Genomic DNA, 25,737 nt, shown 5'->3' on the forward strand with positions numbered 1-25,737 from the left:
TATATCTTACACTTATATTTACAAAAATTGTCAGAAAGTAACCTTTAATATAGTAAAAGTTTCTAAACAAATAAATGGGATGTTAGATATATAGTATATGATTTAGCTATATAGTATGATTTAAATATATAGTATATGAAAACTGAAATAATACCTGCAAAGAGTTAGGTCCTTGGAGTCATCTCTTTTAGGTTTCTTAACAGAAGTAAAACTTTCTTGTTTTGACAAGTTAATAGATGTGTTTTCCTCCATTTTTCTTTTTTTGAGGTCTTTGCTTCCTCTTTTTAGTGAACTACTTGTAGATGCAGAGTCTTCATCTTCAGTTTCCCCTGTTAAAGTTACTTTCTTGCCTTTCTTTGACTCATTAGTCTTTTTTCCTTTGACATGAAGCTTTTTGATTTTTAGAGTCTGACCACTTGCCTTTAATTAAGAAAAAGTAAATGAAGTATAAGAAAATGACTGACTATAGACCTATTATTTTAAATTATGAAAGTCTGACAGGACATATTATAATAAACATAATTTATTATAATAAAAAGAATATAACTCTGACCTAGAAGGTTAATAATTCCATTATTTTCAAGGGAGATCTGTGAATTTGTTCTCAGGACTAAAATCTAATAAAGCATGAAAAGTCTATTCATCTTAAGAATTCTTAAGATGTTGAAAGATACCTATATCTCATGGTAATTCTTTGTTGGGTACCACAGAACTTGTCAGTAGTATTCCTTTAGTCTAGGTCACTAACTAAATGAGTTTAAAGATACAAAAAGAACTCTCTTTTATAGTACAATATAATTAAGAACAAAGGTAAATATAAACAAAAACATAGAGACTATTAACAAGAAAGTTGAAGAGGTAATAAAAAGCTAGGCTAACGCATGAAAAAGAGCTCATGAAGTATCAAAGAAGGAAGTCCTTTTTAAGTGATCAAATCTACTAGAAATTGATTTTTTTTCTAGATAAAGAATAAAAGGTATTTGCAATAAGAAGAGAGTCCTGCAAACTTGTGGTTCCCAGGTGTGAAGAAAGCAATGGTGAAAGATGCGGAAAAAGATGTCTGTTTTTGAGGAAAACAACACAGAAACGGCATAACAGACATATTTGGAATCAAAGGATATGAATTCCAGCTGTGGCTCTCCTGCTAACTAGCTATGGACCTTTGGGGAAAATATCTGTGAGGCCTTGCTTTCTCATTTGTAAAATAAGAAAGGTAAACCACATTTTTTGCTAAGGTCATTCTAGCTCTAGAATTACAGGGAAAAAAAATCTCAATGTGGCTATATGCAATCTAACCACAAATCGCAGGTAGCACATTGATGAAACAATAAGGGTCTCTAACCCTGAATTTGGAACTGGGAAAATAAGTTTCTCTTTTGAGAATTAGATGTTACAATAAATATAACAGATCATAAAAGAGAAATATGTAAAGTCATTGGCAATGTATGGTTTTTGTTTTGATTTTCCCAAATCTGAAGTGCACACTAAATTCTTTTAGAAAACTACTTCTCCTTTAGCCAGACTATTAAGAAATCCTGGACTGCACACTGATATAACCAGTCCAGCAATAATTTAAAGTTGGCTGTATTCTTGAAATTTGCTGAAAACATTTCTTTGGAGTACTTCATAGCAATTTCTTTGAGGATTTCATCACTCTTGCCAGCAATATTATTAAAAGATGCTCTTAATCAAGTAAAGTTATTTGGTTCTCTAATGGCAGGTTAAAAGTATATTAATTGACTGAATAAGGCAAACCATAAACCCAATACCTTCTCTATACCATATTAAAGAATCACTACCCATGTCACTAACTGAAACAATAGAAAATGTTTTACTCAGTTTCTTCTCCATTTAGTTTAATTTTTATTCACTAAAATATGATTATTTTGGGTTTTCATATCACAATGGGCTTTTAGCACTCTGAAATCATTAAGAGAATGCTTAATATACAGAAGAAAAAGTCCATTTAATGAAAATTAAGTTAGTTGAATAGTTTTGTTATTTAAAAGAACAAAGTTATGTGTATTAATATAATGAGTCAAAACATGAAGTTTCTATTTGAACTAAAATATTACTTGGGACTATTTTCTAACAAATTAATATTCACATTAAAAAAATGTGACATTGAAATCATAGAATCAAAAAACTTCAGTGATTTTTCAATAAAGACAATGAAGTCTCTATTATTCATTTAATAAATAATGCTTATCAGCTTACCTCATTAGATAGTGTACATATAACATACTTTAAAAATAAGCTTTTATACAGTTACTCTAGTACCTGATTATTTTGTTCTTGGGAAGAGACCCACCCCCTCTATCTAGAGTACAAATTCAAAGAGGAACCTCAGTTGGATCTTAAGCAAAACCTATGAAATTACATGTACAAAGGTGCATATCTGTTATATTTGTATACTTTATAAGTTGTGAACTGGTGGCTCACAGGTAATACATAGCACACAGAATGTGCTATTTGGCTCATATAATGCTTGCAAAAAATCTGAAATTGTTTCTAATATTTAATATTTAGGAAGATATGCATAAAGATCCATAATCTTGACTTTCCTTGAAATAGTAGAACATTCTGGAACACAGGGCTCCCATTCCCACATGACAACAATTGGCTAGAGTTGAGTGATTACTGTTACCACATTTAAATAGGGACATGACTCTCCTGTTTGCCACAGTTCCCACCAGTGGTTTGATGAACTCTTTTATGTTATTTGCTTGGCTTTTGTAGGCACTGGATTTTGAAACTTTTAATATGCACGTTTGTATGTGTGTATCTATGACTGTGTATAAATACAAGTTGCCTCTCTATTATCTGCAGGTTTTGCATCTGTGGATTCAACTAACCATGAATTGAAAATATTCCAAAAACCCCCCAAAACAAAACAATAAAAAATAATCAAATAAAAATATAGTATAACAACTATTTACACATCATTTACATTGTATTAGGTATTACCAGTAATCTAGATGTGATTTAAAGTATATGGGGGGATGTACATAGATTATATGCAAATACTACATATACCATTTTACATAAAGGACCTGAGCATGTGCAGACTTTGGTATGTAAGGTGGGTCCTGGAACCAAGTCCCTGCAGATACCAAGGAACATGTGTGTATGTGTGTGACTATTCCTTGGTATGTGCTATTTGGCTTATATAATGTTTGTAAAAATTCTGAATTTGTATACATATATATGTGTATGTATACAATATATGTATTGTCTATGTGTGTGTGTATATATATACATACATATACAAGTCTTTTGATTCTGTGATCCTGACAACAAACATACATACATATACACACATACACACAGTGAAAGTAGTTAATTAGGATGATATATGCAGAAATAGCCATTAAAGAGCAAGAATGTATAGTACAAATATTTGTAAATAACTATGAATTAACTGGAAAGATATTTTTAAAAACTTAACTTTTCTTTATATACCCAAATCAAATGTTTAGAATTTTTTATTGTTGTAAGAAACATAACATCTAGTTCATTACATTTAAAAAACAAAAAAAAGCAGAGGTTTTGAAAGGTGCGTTCACATAGAAGTACTTGGATGAAATCACAGATCTTAAGTCTTCAAGGCCATTCCTTGAATGAGATAGCCAAAATTCTAATTTAAGCCAATTTAGTAAAAACAAAACTTTTAGCAGCCTACTACTCTCTCAAGAGTCAAAACACTTATCTGTTAGTAATTCATAAAGTATTAGAGAAACTTTCTATAACTTGACAGGCATGAATTTAAAAGATAATTTAAGTATAAACAATGAAGATTACTGTTGAACTCTATTAAACTACTTACAATAAAATGATCAAGTAATAAGAAATCAAAAAGTAATATTAATGAATATGATACCATAAGACCATATAAAATATAGTCTAAAATATAATAAAGTATTCAACATTTCACAGAACTCTAAAGTGATAAAAATTTTCACATTCATGACCTTATTTGATCCTCACAAATTCTCACAAAGCAGATACTATCCTATTTACAGATGACAACCCTCAAGCTAAGAAAGTGCTACAATGTAAACAGATCAGGGAAGTAAGTAAAAATTAGCAAAAGACACTGAGAAAGGGCAAAGGCAGGAAGAAAATCAGGTACAAATGTATCCTAAAAGTTAAGTGAGGCCAGGCATGGTGGTTCACACCTGTAATCCTGGCACCCTGGCAGGCCAAAGTGGAAGGATCACTTGAGGTCAGGAATTCAAGACCAGTCTAAGCAAGAGTAATACCTCATCCCTATTAAAAAAATACAAAAATTAGCCAGGCGTCTGTAGTCCCAGCTGCTTGAGAGGCTGAGGCAGGAGGACTGCTTGAGCCTAGGAGTTGGAGGTTGCAGTGAGTGAGCCATCATGATGCCACTGCACTCTAGTACTCTAGCTGGGTGACAGAGCTAGACTCTGTCTCAAAAAAAGAAAAAGAAAAAAGTTAAGTGAAAATCAGCGTTTTGAGGAGGAGGGAGTGTTCAACTCTATCAGACGTAACTGACAGGTCAGATGAGGCAAGCACTGATCACTGGATTGAGAGATGTGAAAGTCACTTGTGGCTATGATATGAGTAATTTTCAAGAAACTGTGTAAGTGAAAACCTAATTAGGTGAGTTTAAGAATGAACTGGAGGAAACAAATTAGAGAGAACCAGAACAAAAAACTTTCTAAGAGTTTTTCTGTAAATGGAAGGAGAGAAATGAGCAAAAAGTTGATGAAGGGAGAAGTGAAGCCAGAGAGAGTTTTTGTTTAGTTTTCTTAAGAGAGGAGGAATAGTACCATGTCAGTAGGTGGATGAGAGGAACCCAAAGAAGAAGGGGAAATGGATGATGCAGGAGAAGAGAGAACTCCTGGGATAATGTTCCCAAAGAGATAAGAGGGGATAGGAGCTGAGGCATAAGAGGAGAACTGATTTAGTCAGGAGCACTAGCAGTTCATGGCAACAGTAGAAAAGATAACGTTTGTGAATTCAGATGCAGAAGGACAGCAGATGTGGTGGCAAGATCTTGTGATATTTTCTTCTGATGGCTTCCATTTTCTCAGTGGAATGAAAGTAAGGTCATTAGCTGAGAATGAGGAAGGAAGACACAGAGCCGGAGATAAATCATTAGACATCATTAAAGGCGCTCATAATGAATTTAAAGGACTGTGTATTTTCCACAGCCACATTCAGATATAAAGGTACAGGTGCGGGCCGGGCGCGGTGGCTCATGCCTGTAATCCTAGCACTCTGGGAGGCTGAGGCGGGCAAATAGCTCAAGGTCATGAGTTCGAGACCAACCTGAGTGAGACACCGTCTCTACTATAAATAGAAAGAAATTAATTGGCCAACTAATATATATAGAAAAAATTAGCCGGGCATGGTGGTGCATGCCTGTAGTCCCAGCTACTCGGGAGGCTGAGGCAGCAGGATCGCTTGAGCCCAGGAGTTGAGGTTGCTGTGAGCTAGGCTGACGCCATGGCACTCTAGCCCAGGCAACACAGTAAGACTCTGTCTCAAAAAAAAAAAAAAAAAAGTATAGGTGCTAGAAAAACAAAGAGTTGGACTAATCAGAAGGATGGTTTTACCAAGTGAAAGAGAGGCAAAGGAACTAAAGGTGGATGCAATGATTATGATAATGAGAGATTAACAAATTATAAAACAGACTAGGAGGAAAGAAAGGACAAGGGGGAGAGTGACAATGAAAAATCTGAAGATAAAAGAACTGAAGGTCCTGGTGAGATCAAAGGATTGTTGGAGTTGAATTGTTAGAGGGAGTGAACTGGAAAGAAAGGAGGCAGTGGGCAGATGGATGTCTGAATTGAGTTTATGGAGAGGCAGTAGTTACTGGTAGGGATTAAGTCAAGAGACTAAATGTGGGCGAGAATGATTGAGGTAGGGAACACCTAAGAAAGAGTGTGGTCTTCAATACACGCTGATTCTTTTATACTTCTTACTCCTTGCCTTGCAACTCCAAAATCCATTTGTTTGTATTTTATCATATTGCTTCTCTCTTAATTGGTATGACAGTTCACAGATTTCTATTTTAAATGTGACTAGAAAATGACTTATTACCATATGACCTAACGATTCTACTCCTAGGTATATACCCAAACTGAAAACATACAAAAACTTGTGCATGAATGTTCACAGCAGCATTATTTATAATAGCTAGAAGGCGGAAACAACCCATATGTCCATCAACTGATGAAAAGATAAACAAAATGGGTATATTCATACAATGGAATATTATTTGACTGTAAAAAATAAATACTGAAATATATTAGAACATGGATGAACCTTGAAAATATTGTGTTAAATGAAAGAGGCCAGGCACAAAAGGCCACATATTTATGATTCAACTTGTATGTAATGACCAGAACAGATAAATCAATAGAGCAGAAAATGGGTTAGTGGTTGAAAAGGCTGGGGGGAGGGGAAAGGGAAATGGTGAGTGACTGCTAATGGTTCTTTCTTAGGTCATGAATTTGTTCTAGAAATAGATAATGGTGATGGTTGTACAACTATGGGAACATGTTAAAAAACTAATGAATTGTTAAAAAGGTGAATTTTATAGTTTGTGAATTATATCTCAAAAAAACCCTACATACAACTTTACATTTGTTCTGGTAATTAAAAAGTTTAGTTTTAGATCAGTTTTACCTTAGCAATGCAAGCTGGACAAAACCAGTCTCCATCTGGTATAGTTGTGATCTTGGGTCTATGGCAGTATGTATGACAGCCTTTGTCACAACCATCACAAAGGAGCAGCAGTTCTTCATTGTCTCCCTTTCGACAGATCTGGCAGTACTATAATACATGAAAAATCATTTAAAATTAACCCTCTGCTATGAATAATAGTTACTGGGATGTCAAACACACCATAATTCCTAATTTATATTAGTAATGAACATTCCACTTGCTAACAAATATACAGTAGCCATACACATCTATGTATCTCTCGTTACACAGATATGGACCACATGACGGGTGAGCAGTTCTTTTGGGATAAATGCACATTTCAGGTACACTGCAAAGAACAAAGCTAGAGGTTGAATGCCTGCACACACTTCAGAAGCATGTACACATTAACATATGAAATAATTAACATGACGTTAGAGCACATAAAGCAATGAATAGCTTTAAAACATGGTGTTTTATTTTTTTTAATGTGCTTCATCTTTTGCTTATCTTAGCATCCTCATGATATCCTGAGAAAGAAATAAGAGAGTAACTTTTAAGATCAAAATTAGGAAACTTGTATTAGTATCATAGTAGATATAATAATAAAAAGATATGCTGAGATTTTGAATAAATTATCCATCTATGTTTTGCCATTGATTGAAAAATGTCCAAAAGTGTCCAAACCACAAAACTGTGAAAATCAACCCAAATCAAATGTGTTACAAGTGCAGAAAATGGATCCTACACAATGATTTCTAAGTAAAAAAACAGATACAATAAATTAAGGAATTTAACAGGTCATGACTTATTTTCTAGACCTAAAAATTATTTCTTTTCTATTAAAAAATTTCTAACATTATCAAAAACTTTAAATTTGTAAAGAGAAGATTTTTTCTATGCATTCATATCCTGTATAACAAACTTTACAAAGGAAATAAGAAAAGTTAGACAAGTAAAAAAAATTGAGATGGTTTTAAAAAGATAGTAAGCACTAACATTATTCTTTGACATCTAGTTTATATTCTAATTATAGTAGTCCCAAAATTTTCTATAGTAGAAAAATCATTATCTTAAAAAATGAAAACATTTAAAGTGGAAATCATTTATATTAAAGTTAGGTATTTATATACTCTTAAAAACAAAATAGCTTAACTATTCAAATTTACTTTGTTTAACTTTCAGTACAACATTTTATTTCTGTCTGGTAAAGTCTAAAATAGTCTTATATAACTTAATATGTATACCAACAATAGTTTTAGAATCTTATCAAAATGGCCGATACACACTATTCAAGTTAACAAACATCTATCAAATACACATATTATATATGGAATACTAAAATTGGCATGTATACTAAGAACAAAAGCAGCAGAGTTTAACATTCCAACAATAAGTATCTATTTTATGACCTTTCTTAATACATCACTAAATACCTTAAGATGGTTTTATTTCTCCAAATTTGAGTTACACTTTTAAAACTTCTACTGTAAAAACATTCATTGAGAAATAACATTTGGAAGGCTATATTTAAATCGCTATAACAACAAAATTTAAAAATCAGATTCATGAACATAAGTAAATTCTCACTGTTTTCTACAATAGATAGATAAAAATACTACAAAGTCTTACATCTCACATTGATGATTTAAAAATAAAATGACTTTTGAATACTTTTAAAGACTTTTAAAGAAAGGGTGACAGATACCAAACTCAACACTTTTGAAAAATCACAGCAATAGCTCACAATGTTAGAGCAAATGAATTAATATTTGCTTTCAACTCATTTACTACTACAGTAAAAAACCAGTGGATGTTGCCTACTGTTTAACATTAACAACAATAATGAAGTATACTGTGGGCTGAGAACTATCTGGAGGCAAATTATGACAGCTCCTTCCTTCCTGGTAAACTCATTCTTTGGCCAAGAGAGTATTTCTAAAGGTATTGAACACTTTAACATTCTGATAGGACTTATGAGGAGTATTACAGGCATCATTATGTTCTAATTAAAGGTTACAAAGTGCTTCTTAACCTTTGAAGATGAAACTCTGCCTTGTTTTCAAGGAGTTTCATAGCAAATAATGTATTATTTAAACATTTAAAAAAGGAAATGAAGATTGTGAGAGATGGAGTTAAATGATGACTAATGTATATTAATAACATGGGAAAGGTTAATGAACTTGCAAAAAATAAAATAAGCTTTAAATTGCAGGATGTAAAAATACTAATATAAAAGCAGGTTTTGATACAAGTTTTGGATTTCTGTGTATAAGTTTATAAACAAAACTGACCTCATCATGATGATTGTTTTGGTATAAGTAAGAAAAAATAACTACAAATTTCCTTTTGATATAGGAATCAATCTTTTTGATCATCATAGGCTAGATTTTAAATACAGTTACTAAGCTGACTTTAAAACTGCTTTTAATAATAATTTTTACAAAAAAAAATTTGTACCTGGTAAAAATGCTATCATATGAACTGAATAATGCTTTAAAACTTATAGTAAATTCTAATCTGAATTGAGAAAGACCTCAATTTTGAGCATATTACAAAAACTGTAGATTCATTATTCCATAGTGTTTTAGGAAGAAGTGAAAAACCACAGAAGAAACCAAATTTATTTGTATAGAATTAATAAGGCCTTGGGTAGTCTAAGCATAGAGGTAAAGATGAAGGAAAGACTGCTAAATTATTTAAAGTTCACTTCTTTTCTTTAGGGAAACAACTATTTTAAGTAAAGGAATTTCACCCTTAGCCATTCATGAAACATATCTCAAATGTTTAAATTTTAATGCATTGTCTGTAATTCATAAGTAAATGTTAAAGTTATTCATAAAAGTCTACCTATAATAGATATTTCTACAGATGATATATAAAAGAGGCTATAAGGACACTTGTCATTTAAAATAAATATCTCTGGGCCAGGCCCAGTGGCTCATGCCTATAATCTTAGCACTCTGGGAGGTAGAGGCGGGAGGATCGCTCCAGGTCAGGAGTTTGAAACCATTCCTGAGCAAGAGCGAGACCCCGTCTCTACTAAAAATACAAAGAAATTAATTGGCTAACTAAAAATATATAGAAAAAATTAGCCAGGCATGGTGGCACATGCCTGTAGTCCCAGCTACTCCGGAGGCTGAGGCAGAAGGATTGCTTGAGCCCAGGAGTTTGAGGTTGCTGTGAGCGAGGCTGATGCCATGGCATTCTAGCCGGGCAAAAAAAAGTAAGACTGTCTCAAAAAAATAAATAAATAAAATTAAAATAAAAAAAGTATCTCTGGAACTATATGAACTATAGCTCTTATTTTGAGCACACAGCATTTTGCTATCTGGCACAAAGCAGAGACTCACTACAGGATAATAACTAATAGGGCTTGTACAAAGAAGGTGAAAAACCAGTTTTAATTAGTAGAGGAAAGACTAAAAGATCCAGTCTATGTCAACCACATCTGATGCCAAACACATAATAAGTGCATACGGTAAGAGCTCTCTTCTTATTTTGTATTTACTTATCTAAGTAGTTCTTAGCATTAAAAAAATGAAAACTGATAAAGACATTTTAGGAATGCAGTAATAGTAGGTAATGTTAGAAATAGGAATGTTTACAAGAGTGAAGAAACCTTGAAAATATTTAGATTAACAACTATTATGCTGACATAATATAGGAAATAACTTCAGTTAGAGGCAGAGGCAAGATTTTAAAAAATAAAAGATAACACAGTTGGTAGGTTCCTTCAAAAAGCTCAAAATAAGGAGGAAAGTATCAAACTATACAGTATATAAGAATTAGACAAACTCTCAAGTACAGCATACATTATTGTGACAATAGGTAATATATACTTAAGAAAGATCTGGAGGTTGGAAAAAAACAGGACAAAATAAATTAGTTATAGTATTTCTTAAATAAAAACACTTACAACTTTCATAATTGATTTTTCCCATGCTATTGATTTCTGTAACTGCTGAATGCACAGAGCTACCTGTGCAGCACTGCGAGCTTCTGATAATGCCCTTCTCCATACCCTGAGCCCTGGAGCAATATCCTCTTCAATTCTGCATTGAAATATAGAAAAATTAAGTAGGTCATGTCCACATTTATGGTTACTGAATGTGAAACAATCATCACACTGAAAGCCAAGCAATGACAAAAACATGTAACAGCCAATAAATATAAGGTTTAAGCAACTAAATTTGATGTAGTGCACAGACTGTGGCTACGTGCCTCAAAGCTTAGTCACAACCAAGTAAATGTAAGATCACTTTGCAGGATTATCAACGCACATAACAAAAAAAAAAATGTTTTTACAAAGCACCATGCAAATAGCATGATCCATATGGATCACAGACATACAAGAAGATACATAGATAACAGGCAATAGAAAATAGGCTCCAATTAGCAAAGAAGCACAATAATTTTTCAAGTTAATCTCAATAACCTACCCGTCACCATCACCACTAATGGATGGTGCAGGAGCAGGGACAGTAACTGTGCCCACATTATCCAGTTTGATCTGAATGGTGGTACTTAAGGGGCTCTTCAGATACCTTCTTTCAATGTTCCGCTCCAAATCAGCCAGCCTGGTTACAGCTATATCTAGGGGGTTGTCACTCTTCCGTTCTAGTGCATGTGCACTGCTTTCTTCTTCGCCAGTAAATTCTCCATCATGTTCCTTGCACAATTTAGTAAATGACTTATGTTCAAAATATACCAAGTCCTCCCTTTCTGATGCAGGATCTGGACACATCCAACCCTATATATCAAGAGAATAGTGTTATTATGGTTTCCTCTTAAAATGCCAGATGGGTGAATTGCCCTTACTTAAAATACAGCAGTGGACACTGGCAGATCTCAAAGATCTGTACTAAAAGTTTTTACCTTGTTTTTCCTAATGCTAGGTAGAAATAAGAACAAAAAAAAACAAAAAGAGAAGTTGGAAAAAGAAAATTTAGCAACTTTTAATAAGCAAAGTATTTTGCAGGATTTTAGACTAAAATACTTATTAATTTCATGGGATCACTTATATGGAAATGTCTTGGTACCTCTAAACTTTGCTCTTCCTTTCTGTTTTCATTCCTTCTAGTATTCTTCCGTACAGGTGCTTGTACTCACCATTTTTCCTTTGACTGCAGGGGCTTTGCATAAGCTGTTACCTTTGTCTGTATAGCTTTTCTCTGCTCCACTTCACCTAGTTAACTTCACTCATCCTGCAGCTCTTATGCTAAAAGTCACCTTAAATTTAGGATCCCCTAAGGTGAATCCTTCCTTGATCCCCTTTAAGAGGTAAGTCTCTGCATCACAGGCTCTCATTGGACCATGTTCCATAGCCTTGTCATGGTCGCAATGTTACACCAGTGTGATCATTTGATTTATATCTTTCTACTTCTAAATTCTATGAGAACAGGGACGATGTCTGCTTTTCCTCATTTATCTCCAGCACCGGGATGGGTACTCAGTACATATATATTGATTGTATAAATGAATAATCTTATAACTTAGTTTGCTTATATTGATCCTTTAGCTCAAAATCCTTCAAAGATTCCCACTGTTTAACAAAGTCTCAAATCTTTACTGTAGCATTCAAGTACCCCAGTCTATCTCTTCTCATGTTTCCATTCACATATTCTATGCAGCAAATTCTATAATTTGGACTTTACAAACATGTGATAAGCTTCCAATCCTGGTGCTCTGCTCATGCTGTTCCCACTTCCTAGTATGGTATTCCCTGGTCTCTGTCACAACCTTACTTATCCTCTTCAGTTCCACCTCAACTTCTACATGAAATCTTCCCTGATCTCTTCCATATTTCAAACAGAAGTCAGTACTTTTTCCTCGATTCATGCATTACTCTGTACTTCTCTATGATCAGTTACTAGATTCTGCATGTATGTATACAAATCTTACCTATTATATAACAAGCTTTCTAAGAATAGGAACCACATTTTATCCAATTTCGTGGTGTTTGCTTTCTTATATTGAATAGTTACTTAGTGAATGCATAGTAAATGAAAAACAGAATAAACTTTCTATTAAATCTCTTTAGATATAATTATTTTATCTTACATACTAGGATCAAGGCTTCCCCTTTAACTCAGTAGCATATTTATATTTAGAAAGGAAGGATGAAATTATGCATAGTACACGTAAGTGTATAGGTACAAGTAATGTCAAATGAATCTCATTCCTGTATTTTGAAAGGGATACAAAATAGCTAAATAAAGGGAACCCTGTAAACATTGATTTTTGTAAGGTAACTGACAAGATCAAAAAACAAGAGGACTAGGGTTAGAGAAATCTAGATGGTTGAAAACTGTATCCGGAAAAAGGCAAATAACACAGCTCTGTCACCTAAGAAAAGGTCCTTAGACTCATTGTCCAAACACTGTATATTTGGCCTGTCCTAGGAATATGCTTATGAATAACTTGGCTGATTGCTATAAATCTGCAAGTGACTTAAAACTAGGAATGAATTTTAATATTCTGCATGACAGAATTAAGCTAAAAATAGTTCCATATGCTGAAAACTGTGACCAAGTCAAATTGATAAAAAAAAAATAACAATGATAAATGCAAATTTTAACTTTGAAGGTTAAACAAACTAATCACAGAAATACCACATGTGATAGAACTCACTTAAAAGTACTTTAAATGAGGCCCAGGGATTTCGGTTATAGTGTATACTCAATAAAACAACAGTATGACATTGATGCTAAAAAGTCAATACAAATTCAAATAGCATTAATAGAAGTAGAGTGCTGGATTAAGGAAAGTAAAAGTCCCCCCCCCACACACAGTTAAACATTTCTATGTACAGTTATGGATATAACATTTTATAAATGACACTGATACTGCTGCTTATTCAGAAGAAAATCATGAAAAAAAAAAGAAGAAAATTACAGACCTGGAAACCGTTTCACAGGACTAATAATTGAAGGAATTAATTAACTTGTAAAAGAGAAAATTTAAGAAGAAACATAGGAGTTATCTTTAAAGGAGCTAGAAAAATAATAAGACTTTTTGTATGCTTTCAATAACAGAACTAGGACTAGAGACTCATTGATTTTCCTACAATATAAAAAAAGAACTTTCAGGGCCGGGCGTGGTGGCTCACGCCTATAATCCTAGCACTTTGGGAGGCCGAGGCGGGCGGATTGCTCAAGGTCAGGAGTTCGAGACCAGCCTGAGTGAGACTCCGTCTCTACCAAAAAATAGAAATAAATTAATTGACCAACTAAAAATATATATACAAAAAATTAGCCGGGCATGGTGGCGCATGCCTGTAGTCCCAGCTACTCGGGAGGCTGAGGCAGTAGGATCACTGAGCCCCGGAGATTGAGGTTGCTGTGAGCCAGGCTGATGCCACGGCACTCACTCTAGCCTGGGCAACAAAGTGAGACTCTGTCTCAAAAAAAAAAAAAAAAAGAACTTTCAAAGTATTAGCAATATTAAAAATAGCAATGATAAAAAAAAAATAGCAATGAATACATCTAAGTAGACCTTAGACCTACATCTAAGGCGCTGCTTAACGTGCCTTAACAATGGCTAGTTCCCCAGGCTAAACATATAACTCTTATTTTCTTTTTAAGAAAGAAAAAAACCTGGTAAGTCTTTTAGAGATGTTAAAATAATGTTTTGTGACTATTTTCATCACTTGTGTTCTCAGACTTTTCAGACTAATATAATTACAATTCAAATCTTAGGATAATTCAGAATAATTCGGTAATACTTTATTACCAGGATGTTAAAACAGCCCGCTTACAAAAGCAAATTCCACTTATTTTAGCTACTGAGAACACAGTCAAGATCATTTAAGCAGCCAGCACCATAAAAAGGTCAATGCACCCAAATCTGAGTATGTCACCAGGAAAATGTTTTGGGTCCACACTTTGACTTTATACAGAATTTTAAAAAGCTTAATGATATGCTTTCCCAATCAACAGTCAATGAGAATTGACAAATTAGATGGGAGAAAGTTTGAGGAAAATAAGGTTTGTGGAACCAACCAAGTTTAAACTAGCAAGTAGTAACAAGTGACCATGAGAGAGCACATAGACACACTACAGAAAGCAGATGTAATAGTTTAAAAAGCAAAACACACTAAGATCATTTACGGTAGGGGCAAAACCTCTTCACATTTCCTGAGGGAATCATTGTCTATTAATTGGTGTTCACACTGATCTTGTGTCACCAAGATAATTTAATTACACTCATTATTCTCAATTTAAGAAGGCAGTAAAATGCATAACATGAGAGATCCAACAAACATGTTAAAATTTATGGCACTAAATGGAATAATTTTTATTTCTCAAAAAAATTAACTAGTGCAGAAGAGTTCATTTGTTGAAGATGCCAGATAAATGAGGCATTTTTATATTGTATTATAGTACCAAGAGGAGGAGGCAGAGTTTGGAGCACAATAGTTTCAGCAAATGATAAATTTTTGCTTCCCAAGGTTGGTAATTATGTTTGTGGCAAGAAAGGGATATTTTATTAGTTCTGGAAAACTACATTTTTTTGGAGATCTTCAAAAGTATCCACAATGCCTATGTTGAAGTGAAATTTTAATTATGGAAAGGATAGTATTATTCTATAAATTTCTCATTCTGAATAAAATATGATATATCAAATCAAATTACTTTGAGACTAAATTTTCTACACCTTTTTGCAGGTATCTGTCCCTTTCACACTATTCATCAAACATCCATTCATTCTCAGAGATACTACCTTACTGTCTATCGAGAAGACCTTATATTCCTCTTTACAAAACCAAAAATTCTGCACAAAGATAAAGCTTTCCTTTTGCCTGTCCATTAGAAACCAGTTCTAATCAGTCTGTGAAACAGTAATGCCCCGTAGATATCTTTACATAGCTATGTGTATAATACTGTATAACATATATTTGGATATATCTACATTGTTCTCCAAATTTAAACTATGTACAGTAAAAGTCTGACATATAACATGGCTTAAATACAAGGGAGTTCCTGGCTCTATATGAGACACTGAAATAGGAGTTTGTTAAGATTTGTACTGGAACATTATATTTATCACGAAGAAAACAGGGTAATTCCAGTTGCATTAAAGAACTGTACACCGGATATGATATTTCTCAATACCATTAAAGAGGCAGCAAGATTGAATAAAAATAACATAGGTTCTGGGGTCAGACTGACTTGGTTTGAATCCACTTTTAGACATTTACACTATATGACCATTGGCAGGTTACTTACTCTGAGCCTTGTTCCTTACCTGTCAGATGGAGGAAATTAGTCCAGGATTGTTTTGAGAATTTAATAAGATGAAGTAAAAACATTTACCACAGTAACTGGTTAATATTAGGAATGTAATAAATATTAGTTACCTTCCATTATCCTAAAAACAGATTTTATTCCAAGTTGACTTTACCTTCACTTGCAAACTTGCTGATGCCACTCTCCTTTCTAGATCTTCTACCTGTTGAAGGATACTCAAATCCATTTCCATTGCTTGTTCTTCTACTGACCAGTTCTCCACAATATCTCGAGTTACTTGGTTTTCTTCATTTTCATTTAATTCAATAATAGCAACTACATTTGAAAAGAAATTAATTTTAAAATCTACTTTATTAAGTTTTTCCCCTCATTGATTTCTTCCAGAAAGTAAATACAATTCCAGGAGTAGCATGCACATCTAACTTAATATATACAAATGTACTTGTGCATGTGTAGGTAGCTTACTCTTAAAAATAGAAACACTCTAAGAAATATAAAACAATATGTCTGTAGGAATAAAAAAATTATAAAAATATAACACCAATTTAAGAAATGTAAATAGTTACTGTTTGTTGAACAAATTAGAAAACAATAGCAATAAATTAAGAAGATATATGGTCATCCCTCAGTATCCATGGGGGATTGGTTCCAGGAACCCCATGGATACCAAAATCCATGGATGCTCAAGTCCCTTATATAAAATGGTGTAGTATTTATATACATCCTTCTATGTACTTTAAATCATCTCTAGATTGCCTATAATACCTAATACAATTTCTAATGCTATGTGAATAGTTGTTACACTGTATTGTTTAGGAAATGGCAAGAAAAAAGTCTGTACATGCTTAGTACAAATGTAACCATCCTTTCTTTTTTTTAAAAGTATGCTTGATCCATGGTTGGTTGAATCCATGGATGCAGAACACATGAATACAAAGGGCTGACTATACTAAAATATGTTTTAGAATAGGAGAATTAATTCTCATAACTAAACAAGAAAGCAGAAATCTCTTTTAGGTACCTACCATCCTTATTCTTAATGCAGGCTTGAGTAATATAATCCAAGTGTTTCTGAATTTGTTTTTGTAATGCCTTTTCCCTTATTCCTCTGAGATGTAGCACTTTGAGCAAAGCTTTTAGGTCCTCTGGGTCAATAATTCTCCACCAACCAAACTGCATTTCTAAATAAAAATAAATATGTATATCTTTTACAAATATTTTGAATAAGAAGGGGCCTAACACAAATCAAAAGATTTATTAACTACATAAAAAATCCATCAAAGATTCAGTTATAATATAGGAATCTATGATAATGAAATAAAGTAAATGGCTAAAACCACCTCAGTATACCTACCTTCTGGAATAGGTTTTGGGCTAGGAAAATCTACTGGTTTTGCTACTTCAACAGCTGCAGGTTGAGTTGAAGAGACCTTTTCACTCTGTGGTATTGGAGATTCACTTTTACTTGAGGCAACATTCGAAGTCAAGAAGGAATTACCATTTCCTTCTGATAATCCCAACCCTGATCCCAGACTAGGTAAAGGTGATGTAAATGGAATATTGGAAGTAAGCACACCAGTGGGCCACCCACAAAACTGAAGTCCCATCATAGATACTCCACTTTTCATCTAAAAAAACAAAACATTTTAAAAGTAGATTAATATAATAAGTTATGAAAAATGTTTAGGATCTGAAATTATTTTTCAAATTCTGAAAAAATATTCTTTCACTTATCACAATTAGAGGAAAACTAAATACACTTGAGACAATAATGTTAAATTCTATGTTCTTATTTGTCCCCCAAAGTAACCTTCCTTTTAGGTATGCTGTAACAGTGATAAGTTAAAAAGTAATTAAAGAAGACTTAGACATAGGCACAGCAGTTCCTAACCCTTTTGGCACCAGGGACTGGTTTTATGGAAGACAATTTTTCCACAGATGAGGTGGTGGGGGATGTAGATGGTTTAGGGATGATTCAAGCACATTACATTTATTGTGCTTTATTTGTATTATTAATACATTGTAATATATAATAAAATAATTATATTAATACAACTCACCATAATGCAGAATCTAATGCTGCCACTGATCTGACAGGAGGCAGAGCTTATGCTGTGATCCTGCCTGCTGCTCACCTCCTGCTGTGCAGCTGGGTTCCTAACAGGTCATAGACTAGTACAGGGCCACAGCCTGGGGGTTTGGGATCACAGGGCTACAAATTATTAGTTCCAATGAAGCTTGGTGACAGAAATTCTGACTTGTTTCACTTCGCACACTGTGGCAGGGATCCCCCTTGAGTGAAAATCTTCATGGGGTCAAAGATTACATAAATCAATATAAAAATGAGTTACAGTTAGCAGTACTAACCTGAAGAGGTGATAAAGCGAATGGATTTAGGCCAACAGGATTCTGAGCAGAAGATGATCCAAGAAGCGGAGCTGGGGCAGGTGAAGGTGACTTAGATGGTGGCTGAGACTGAGGAGTCACTAAAAAAGCAGTTGACATATCAGCATGGGTAAGTGAAGTATCATCACAAGGTGTTCTTGGCAAAAGGCTAAACCACTGTCTATTCTTTTCAGTCAGTGTTTTTAACAACTGGTCATTGGGGACAGGACTGTAGAACTTCCCTGGACCACCTGAACCAGTATTAAATGGATTATTTGAGTCTGTCTTTTCCATGCTGCTTTGTGTTGCTGTTGATTGAATGCTGCCCAGTGAATGTTTTCCACTGTTTGGATAAGACAATGTGCACCCATTTGCACTAACATTTGGTTTGGGGGTAATAACATCTGATTCAGGAGGCATCTTGGCTACTTCTAAAAGCTTACTTAATTTAGAAAAAGAACCAGGTTTCTGAAGAAACAGATTTGTGTTATCTTTTTCTTTAAGATCTTCCTTTTGCTCACAGTGATCTGTATTTGAACAATTTAAAGTGTCCCCAGAAGTCTCAAACATTTCTTCTTTGATCTGGATACTTTCTGCCCTTTTAAGTTTTTCTCTTTCTTTTGCAATTTCTTCTAGCCCTACAAAATAAAAAAGCATTATAAAGATCAGTTATTCCAGATCAAATCAATACAATTAAATTTTATTACTAGTTATAAAATTATATGCATAAATATTTAAATAAACATTTCTAGATTACCTAATACTCCCCATATGTTCCTTTTTTTTATTTTTAGAGATGGGGGTTGGTAAGGGTGGCTCTTGCTATTTTGCCTAAGCTGGGCTCAAACTCATGATACTCCCACCTCAGCCTCAAAGTAGCTAGGACTATAGGCACACACCTCCTTGCCTGGCTTGTATGTTCTTTTTATAAATTATATTTTTCCTTCATTGGAAAATTAATATATGTTCAACATAAAAAATTAAAACAAAAATATTAAAAGTATAAAAAATATTAAAAGCTCTACTATACAGCAAAAATTATATTTTCATATAAATCCTCTAGTAGTTCTCTAAGCGATAAATATATATACACACTTAAATCTATATAATTAAAAAAAGAAAATTCTATTATACACATAATATTCTAAACTACCTGTTTTACTAATACTCTGAAAACATAGGTGTCAATAAATACATAATGATATCATAAGTTTTAATGGCTACAGAGTAGTCAATGAACTATATGATAATTTAAGTAATCAATCTTCTGATGGACAATTTTAAGTCCCAATTAGTCACTATTATAAACAATGCTATAAATGTTGAATGACCTTGTATATGTATCTCTGGACTTTTTTTTCTGATTTACTTCCTTAAAATAAATTCCTAGAAAAAAACTTACTGAGTCCCGAAATATGTACTTTTCAGAGTTTTTGAAATACATTGTCAAACTGCCCTCTCAAAAGTCTGGATCAATGTAAACTCATGCCAGAAGTACACAAGAGCATCTGTTTGCTTACATCCTCAATGAAACTGGATACTATCAGTATTTTTTGTCTTTGCCAGCATCTGAAAGGTGAAAGTCTAAATTGCATAATTTCTGATCACTAGTATTCTGAATATGTTTTCATAGGTTTATTGGTATTTCTCTTTTGTGAACTTCTTGTTCATATTTTTTTTTTTTTTTGAGACAGAGTCTCGCTTTGTTGTCCAGGCTAGAGTGAGTGCCGTGGCGTCAGCCTAGCTCACAGCAACCTCAAACTCCTGGGCTCAAGTGATCCTTCTGCCTCAGCCTCCCGGGTAGCTGGGACTACAGGCATGTGCCACCATGCCCGGCTAATTTTTTGTATATATATCAGTTGGCCAATTAATTTCTTTCTATTTATAGTAGAGACGGGGTCTCGCTCTTGCTCAGGCTGGTTTTGAACTCCTGACCTTGAGCAATCCGCCCGCCTCGGCCTCCCAAGAGCTAGGATTACAGGCGTGAGCCACAGCGCCCGGCCTTGTTCATATTTTTGACCACTGTTTTAAAATTAATTTATAAGAACTCTTTTAAAAACATAAATCCACTACTTTACTCAGTTTGAAAAGTAATATACTTTCAATTTAAAATATTCATAATAAAAGGTATAAAGTAAAGCTCTTTCTGTCCTACTCCTTCAGTCTCTATTCCTACCCTTCAGGGGTAACTATGGTTAATTATGTCCATATATCCTTCCATAAATCTTATATACACTATGACTATCATTTTGCACTATTACATAAATGGAACCCTACTATTCACTTTTCTGCAACTTAAAATAAAATCCAAACTCCTAACCAAGGCCTACAACATTTTATGATATGGTTCCTAAAAACCTCTACAACCTCTGCATCACTCTTGTCCTTGATAACTTTGTTCCTCATTTCTCCCCTTTTTTCAGCTTCTCAAACACGCAGTTCTTCCTTTCTCAGGGCTTTTTACTTCCTGTTCCCTCTGCCTGAGACATTGTTTTATTGACTGGATCCTTATCTTCCATGTCTCAGATTAAATGTCTTTTCCTTATACAGATTTTCTCTGATCACCTTATCTAAAATAGGTCCCCTGCATTCATTGTAGAATATCATTCTATAGATTTCCTTTATAGAATTTACCATTAAATATGATACTATTTTCTATCCCCTCCTATCAGAATTTAAATCAACAAGCTCTACTTAAAGGCAGAGCAATGTCTATCTTGCTTATTATTGGATCTCAAATGCCTGAAATAGTAGCTGCTATAAAATACAGGCTCAATAAATATTCCTTGAATGATGAAATAAAAGGATGAATTTAATATTTTTACTAACAATATTCCTTAGAAAGCTTTCCATGGCAGAACATATAATTGTACTTCATTTTTTCAATCAGCTGCATAATATTTTGCTATATGGATAAATCATAATTTATCTAACCAGTCCTTTATTAATGTTTGAAATAGTTCTCATATCCTTCTCTTCAAATTAGTTTCCAACTGAAATTAAAATCCTACATATCACACTTATAGTTCTGAGCAATATAGATTAACAGGGACTAAATTTACCCTCTCGTATGAAACAACCAAAACCATACAAAATACACGAACAAACAGTTCACAAGAAAATGGACATCAAATAACCAAGATGGAAAACAAACTCAGTAAGTCCTACAATCGCCCCAGCTTACTGCTTTAGGATAGTTTCCAGGCTATAGCATAGAGAGGAGAAATCCAGGTGGAGTCTGGCAGACTCCCTGAGATTAGGAGCGGGAACTAAGAGTTCAGGGAGACCAAAGTAGCAGGAGCACTCAGGAAAGCATTCTGGAAAGGAGAGAGCTGCACAGAGAAGGAACTGCAGAGATCTGCTGAGGGATGAGGGATGCCTTGAGTATTCAGCTGAATAATGATCAGCACATATGTGTGAGGAACCTACCTGTGGCCAGGGGAAAAAACACTTGAACTGATTAGAGGTGACTGTGCCAGGTGCTCACACAGGCTGGGAATAGTGTCTGCTCCTACCCACCAGACTGGGAAACTTCAAGATTCACAGGCATTAGGTAGGATACTGAGAAGGATGTTGCTTTAGTAATTAGAGATAATTAGCCCTAGACTAAGTAAGCACTGTTCTAGTCCTGTCTAACAAATATTAAATGCAAGATTTGAAAAGATGAATTTTTTCCAAGTATGTAATTTAATTCTGTCTCAGTTAAACAAAGAAGAATATTCATAGGAATTTAAAAATATCCAACACTTAACAAGATAAAATTGACAATGTCTGGCATCCAATCAAAATTAGTAGGCATGTAGAGAAGCAGGAAAACATGACACATAATTAGAAGAATCAATCAATCAAAAGTGACCCAGAACTGACAAGATAGTAGAATTAGCAGGGAAGGACATTAAATTTGAAAAAATAATGGGTGAAAAATTTTCACAATAACTAAAAACTACAAACTTACAGATCCAAGAAACTCAACAAACTCTAAACAAAATAAACATGAAGGTAATTATACCAAGATACATCATAACCAAATTGCTCAAAACTAATGATACAGAAAATCTTAGAAGCATCCAGAAAAAAATGTCTTTATCTTTATGCACTTCTGCACATTTGCCCTGAGAAAACTACCATACCTCATCATGTTAGGTATACATGAAAATAGTTACAAATATTCTCTTCACATACCTGTGTTCACAAATTCCTTTAACTTTATATAATTTATTGGCCAGTAAGGGTGTGCTATAATAATATTAGTGTTTGATTTATTCTGAGGACTAAAATCATGAAAATTTGTCATATATTCAAAACTAAATAAAAAATCAATTTTTACTAGTTTGAGACTAGTCAATGACTTCTCATTTGTATCTAATAAAGTAGATTGAGCTGATGGTAATTTTAATAGTCATGGCTGTTTTTAACCTTTATATTCAAATTGCTTAACTCTAAACAGTTAAACCTCTAATTAAAATGTAAAATTATTTTTTAAAAATGAAAGTATATACCAGATATTTAGTATAAAGAGATTTTAAAATTTTAAACAGTTTACTATCTCCTATCTCATACAATCCCCTGTTCTTTCCAGGCCTTACTTCTTTGACATGTGTCAATGAGTATTAATAAACCTTGCCTTCATACTCAGGCTGAGTTTAGGCAGCTGCATCTCTGTCCAGCTTAGGAGGGACAGGGCAGCCCAAGCTCTCCTACAGACATCTAGGACAATTGCCACTACCCTGCTAATGGGCTCCTGTAAGACTGAGATGCAAGCACACTGCCCTCCACATACTTTCTTGCCCATGCCACTCACATGAAAGGAGCCCTGCCCTTTTCCATTGCAAACCCACAGTCAGTGACATTTTCAGAGTTTAACGCTGGGCTCTACCCTGCTCTCAGGCCAAGTTCAAGGCTGTCAGCCACCACCCAGCTGGGAAGGGACAGGAGAGATCAAGCTTCCCTAAGCACATTTAGGAATATACCCAACGCCCTGTTTCATGCAGTTGTGGGACTGGAGACTAGCCTGCCCAATCCATTTCAGCTACCAGTAACACCAATACAGCCACTTGGGTCCTTGTGGGTGTCTCTACTATTGCTACTGCTACCTTCCACATCACACCAGCTGCTTAGGAGTCTGAGAAGCTGCCCAAATGGCCATCTCTATGCCCTAAATACTAGTTTCTGAGCAAGCTACCCAAAGGCCAAAGAATTAGCCCCAAGACACACTAACACTGCAGCCAGTGTAAGCTGCTCTGCCCACTGCTCAGGGATACTCAGCCCACTGCTGCCAACTAGGACCTGAAGACTGTCCTGGCTAGTGTCCCTTGCAAAACTTCACCACAGCCTCAAGTAATAACTGTAACCACCAAGGAAATCACAGAAATCACTGGTCCTGTGTTCTTCCTAAGAAATCATTAAAGATTACACTATTGCAGACACTCAAAATGAAAGCCAAAGTATCCTGGTCAACCAATAGCATGTATACATCTTTGGGGAAAAAATTCTCCCCTTAAAAAGCAATTAAAAAAAAATAGAATAAGCGACTGCTACATCACATACACAGATATCAATGGAAGGATACAGGAAATAAGAAAAAGGAAATATTAATATGACAACCAAAGGACCACAACAATTGTCCAGCAACAGATCCCAAGCTAAAATAATTCTTTGTAATGACAGATACAGACTTCCAAATATTGATTCTAAAGAAGCTCAAAGAACTTCTTTATATATTCTCAGATATAAGAGAAATCTGAAAACCAATATAAAGAAATCAGAAAATCAATTCAGGATATGAATGAGAAATTTACCAAGGAGATAGATAGCTCTAAAAAAAGAAACCACACAAAAATTCTGGAGCTGAAAAATTCATTGAAGGAAATACACAACATGTTCAAAAACAGACAGATCAAGCAGAAGAGAAAGAATCTCAGAACTTGAATACAGGTCTTTTGAAATAATCCAGTCAGACAAAGAAAAAAAAAAAAAGAAAAGAAAAGAAAAAAAGAATAAAAAAGAATGTCTCGGCCGGGTGTGGTGGCTCACTCACGCCTGTAATCCTAGCACTCTGGGAGGCTGAGGCGGGCGGATTGCTTGAGGTCAGGAGTTCGAAATCAGCCTGAGCAAGAGCGAGACCCCGTCTCTACTATAAATAGAAAGAAATTAATTGGCCAACTAATATATATAGAAAAAATTAGCCGGGCATGGTGGCGCATGCCTGTAATCCCAGCTACTCGGGAGGCTGAGGCAGTAGGATTGCTTGAGCTCAGGAGACTGAGGTTGCTGTGAGCGAGGCTGACGCCATGGCACTCACTCTAGCCTGGGCAACAAAGCAAGACTGTGTCTCAAAAAAAAAAATAAAGAATGTCTCAAAGCAAAGCCTTTGAGACACCTGGGACTAAATAAAGTGATCGAACTTATGAATTATTGGTATTCCCCAGGGGGAAGAGAGATAAAAAGTTTAGATAATCTATTTAAGGAAATAATCTATAAAACTTCCCAGGACTAGCAAAAGAATTAGACATTCAGATACAAAAGGCCCAATAACTCCTAGGCAAATACACTGCAAAAAGGACTTCATTATGGCATATTATAATCAGAATGACTAAAGTCCAAGTAAAAGAAGGAATTTTAAAATTAGCAAGACAAAAGTACCTAGTCACCTATAAAGGAAACCCCATCAAACTAACAGCATACTTCTCAGCAGAAACCTCATAGCCCAGAGAGAACGAGATGGTATTTTTCAAAGCGCTGAAGGAAAAAAACCTGCCAGACAAGAATTTTATACACTGACAGAATAAGCTTCATAGATGAAGAAAAAATAGTCTTTTCCAGATAAGTAAATGCTGAGAGAATTCATCACTAGACCTACCCTTCAGAAAATGCTCAAATGTGTCTTAAACATGTAAATGAAAGCTCAATATTCACCATCATGAAGAAACATGAAAATATAAACTCAAAAAACAAAACAACCCCCCCCACACACAATGAGATACTACATTACCCCTGTCAAAATGGCCACTATTATTTCTTTCTTTCTCCTTTTTCCCCAATACTGAGATGGGCAAGAATGACCATTATGAAAAAGCCAAAAAACAGCACATGTCGGTGCACATGTGCTAAAAAGGGAACACTTACACACTGTTGGTGGGAATGTAAATTAGAACGACTTCTGTGGAGATCAATATGGACATTTCTCAAAGAACTAAGTAGCTCTATCATTTGATCCTGCAATCCTACTACTGGATGTCTACCCACAGGTAAAGAAATTGTTTTATCAAAAAGATATTTGCATTTGTATGTTTATGGCAGCATAATTCACATTTGCAAAGATATAAAACCAAACTAAATAACCATCAACTGATGAGTGGATAAAGAAAATGTGGTATATATATGTAAGATACACCATGGACTACTCCTCGGCAATAAGAAATAA

The 25,737-nt window shown here is 34.4% G+C and overlaps 1 protein-coding gene across 23 annotated transcripts in view; it reads right to left on the minus strand.

The window, feature by feature from the left end:
• The window catches only part of BAZ2B (bromodomain adjacent to zinc finger domain 2B), a 248,145-nt gene that overhangs the window by 8,760 nt on the left and 213,648 nt on the right, over window positions 1–25,737 (minus strand). For 17 of the 23 annotated variants that reach the window (XM_012745219.3, XM_020288473.2, XM_076005575.1 and 14 more), the window contains 8 exons: window positions 18,297–18,952; window positions 17,284–17,557; window positions 16,955–17,110; window positions 16,084–16,244; window positions 11,121–11,431; window positions 10,598–10,733; window positions 6,661–6,807; window positions 155–420 (listed from right to left, as the gene is read on the minus strand). In XM_012745219.3, the coding sequence (XP_012600673.2) occupies window positions 155–420; window positions 6,661–6,807; window positions 10,598–10,733; window positions 11,121–11,431; window positions 16,084–16,244; window positions 16,955–17,110; window positions 17,284–17,557; window positions 18,297–18,952 (2,107 nt within the window). Of the gene's footprint in view, window positions 1–154; window positions 421–6,660; window positions 6,808–10,597; window positions 10,734–11,120; window positions 11,432–16,083; window positions 16,245–16,954; window positions 17,111–17,283; window positions 17,558–18,296; window positions 18,953–25,737 lie in introns of those variants that run through there. The other 6 variants (XM_012745221.3, XM_020288474.2, XM_012745216.3 and 3 more) reach the window with 3 other exon arrangements.

Source organism: Microcebus murinus, chromosome 8 (assembly GCF_040939455.1).
Source record: "Microcebus murinus isolate Inina chromosome 8, M.murinus_Inina_mat1.0, whole genome shotgun sequence".
In the NCBI taxonomy this organism is placed as follows: domain Eukaryota; kingdom Metazoa; phylum Chordata; class Mammalia; order Primates; family Cheirogaleidae; genus Microcebus; species Microcebus murinus.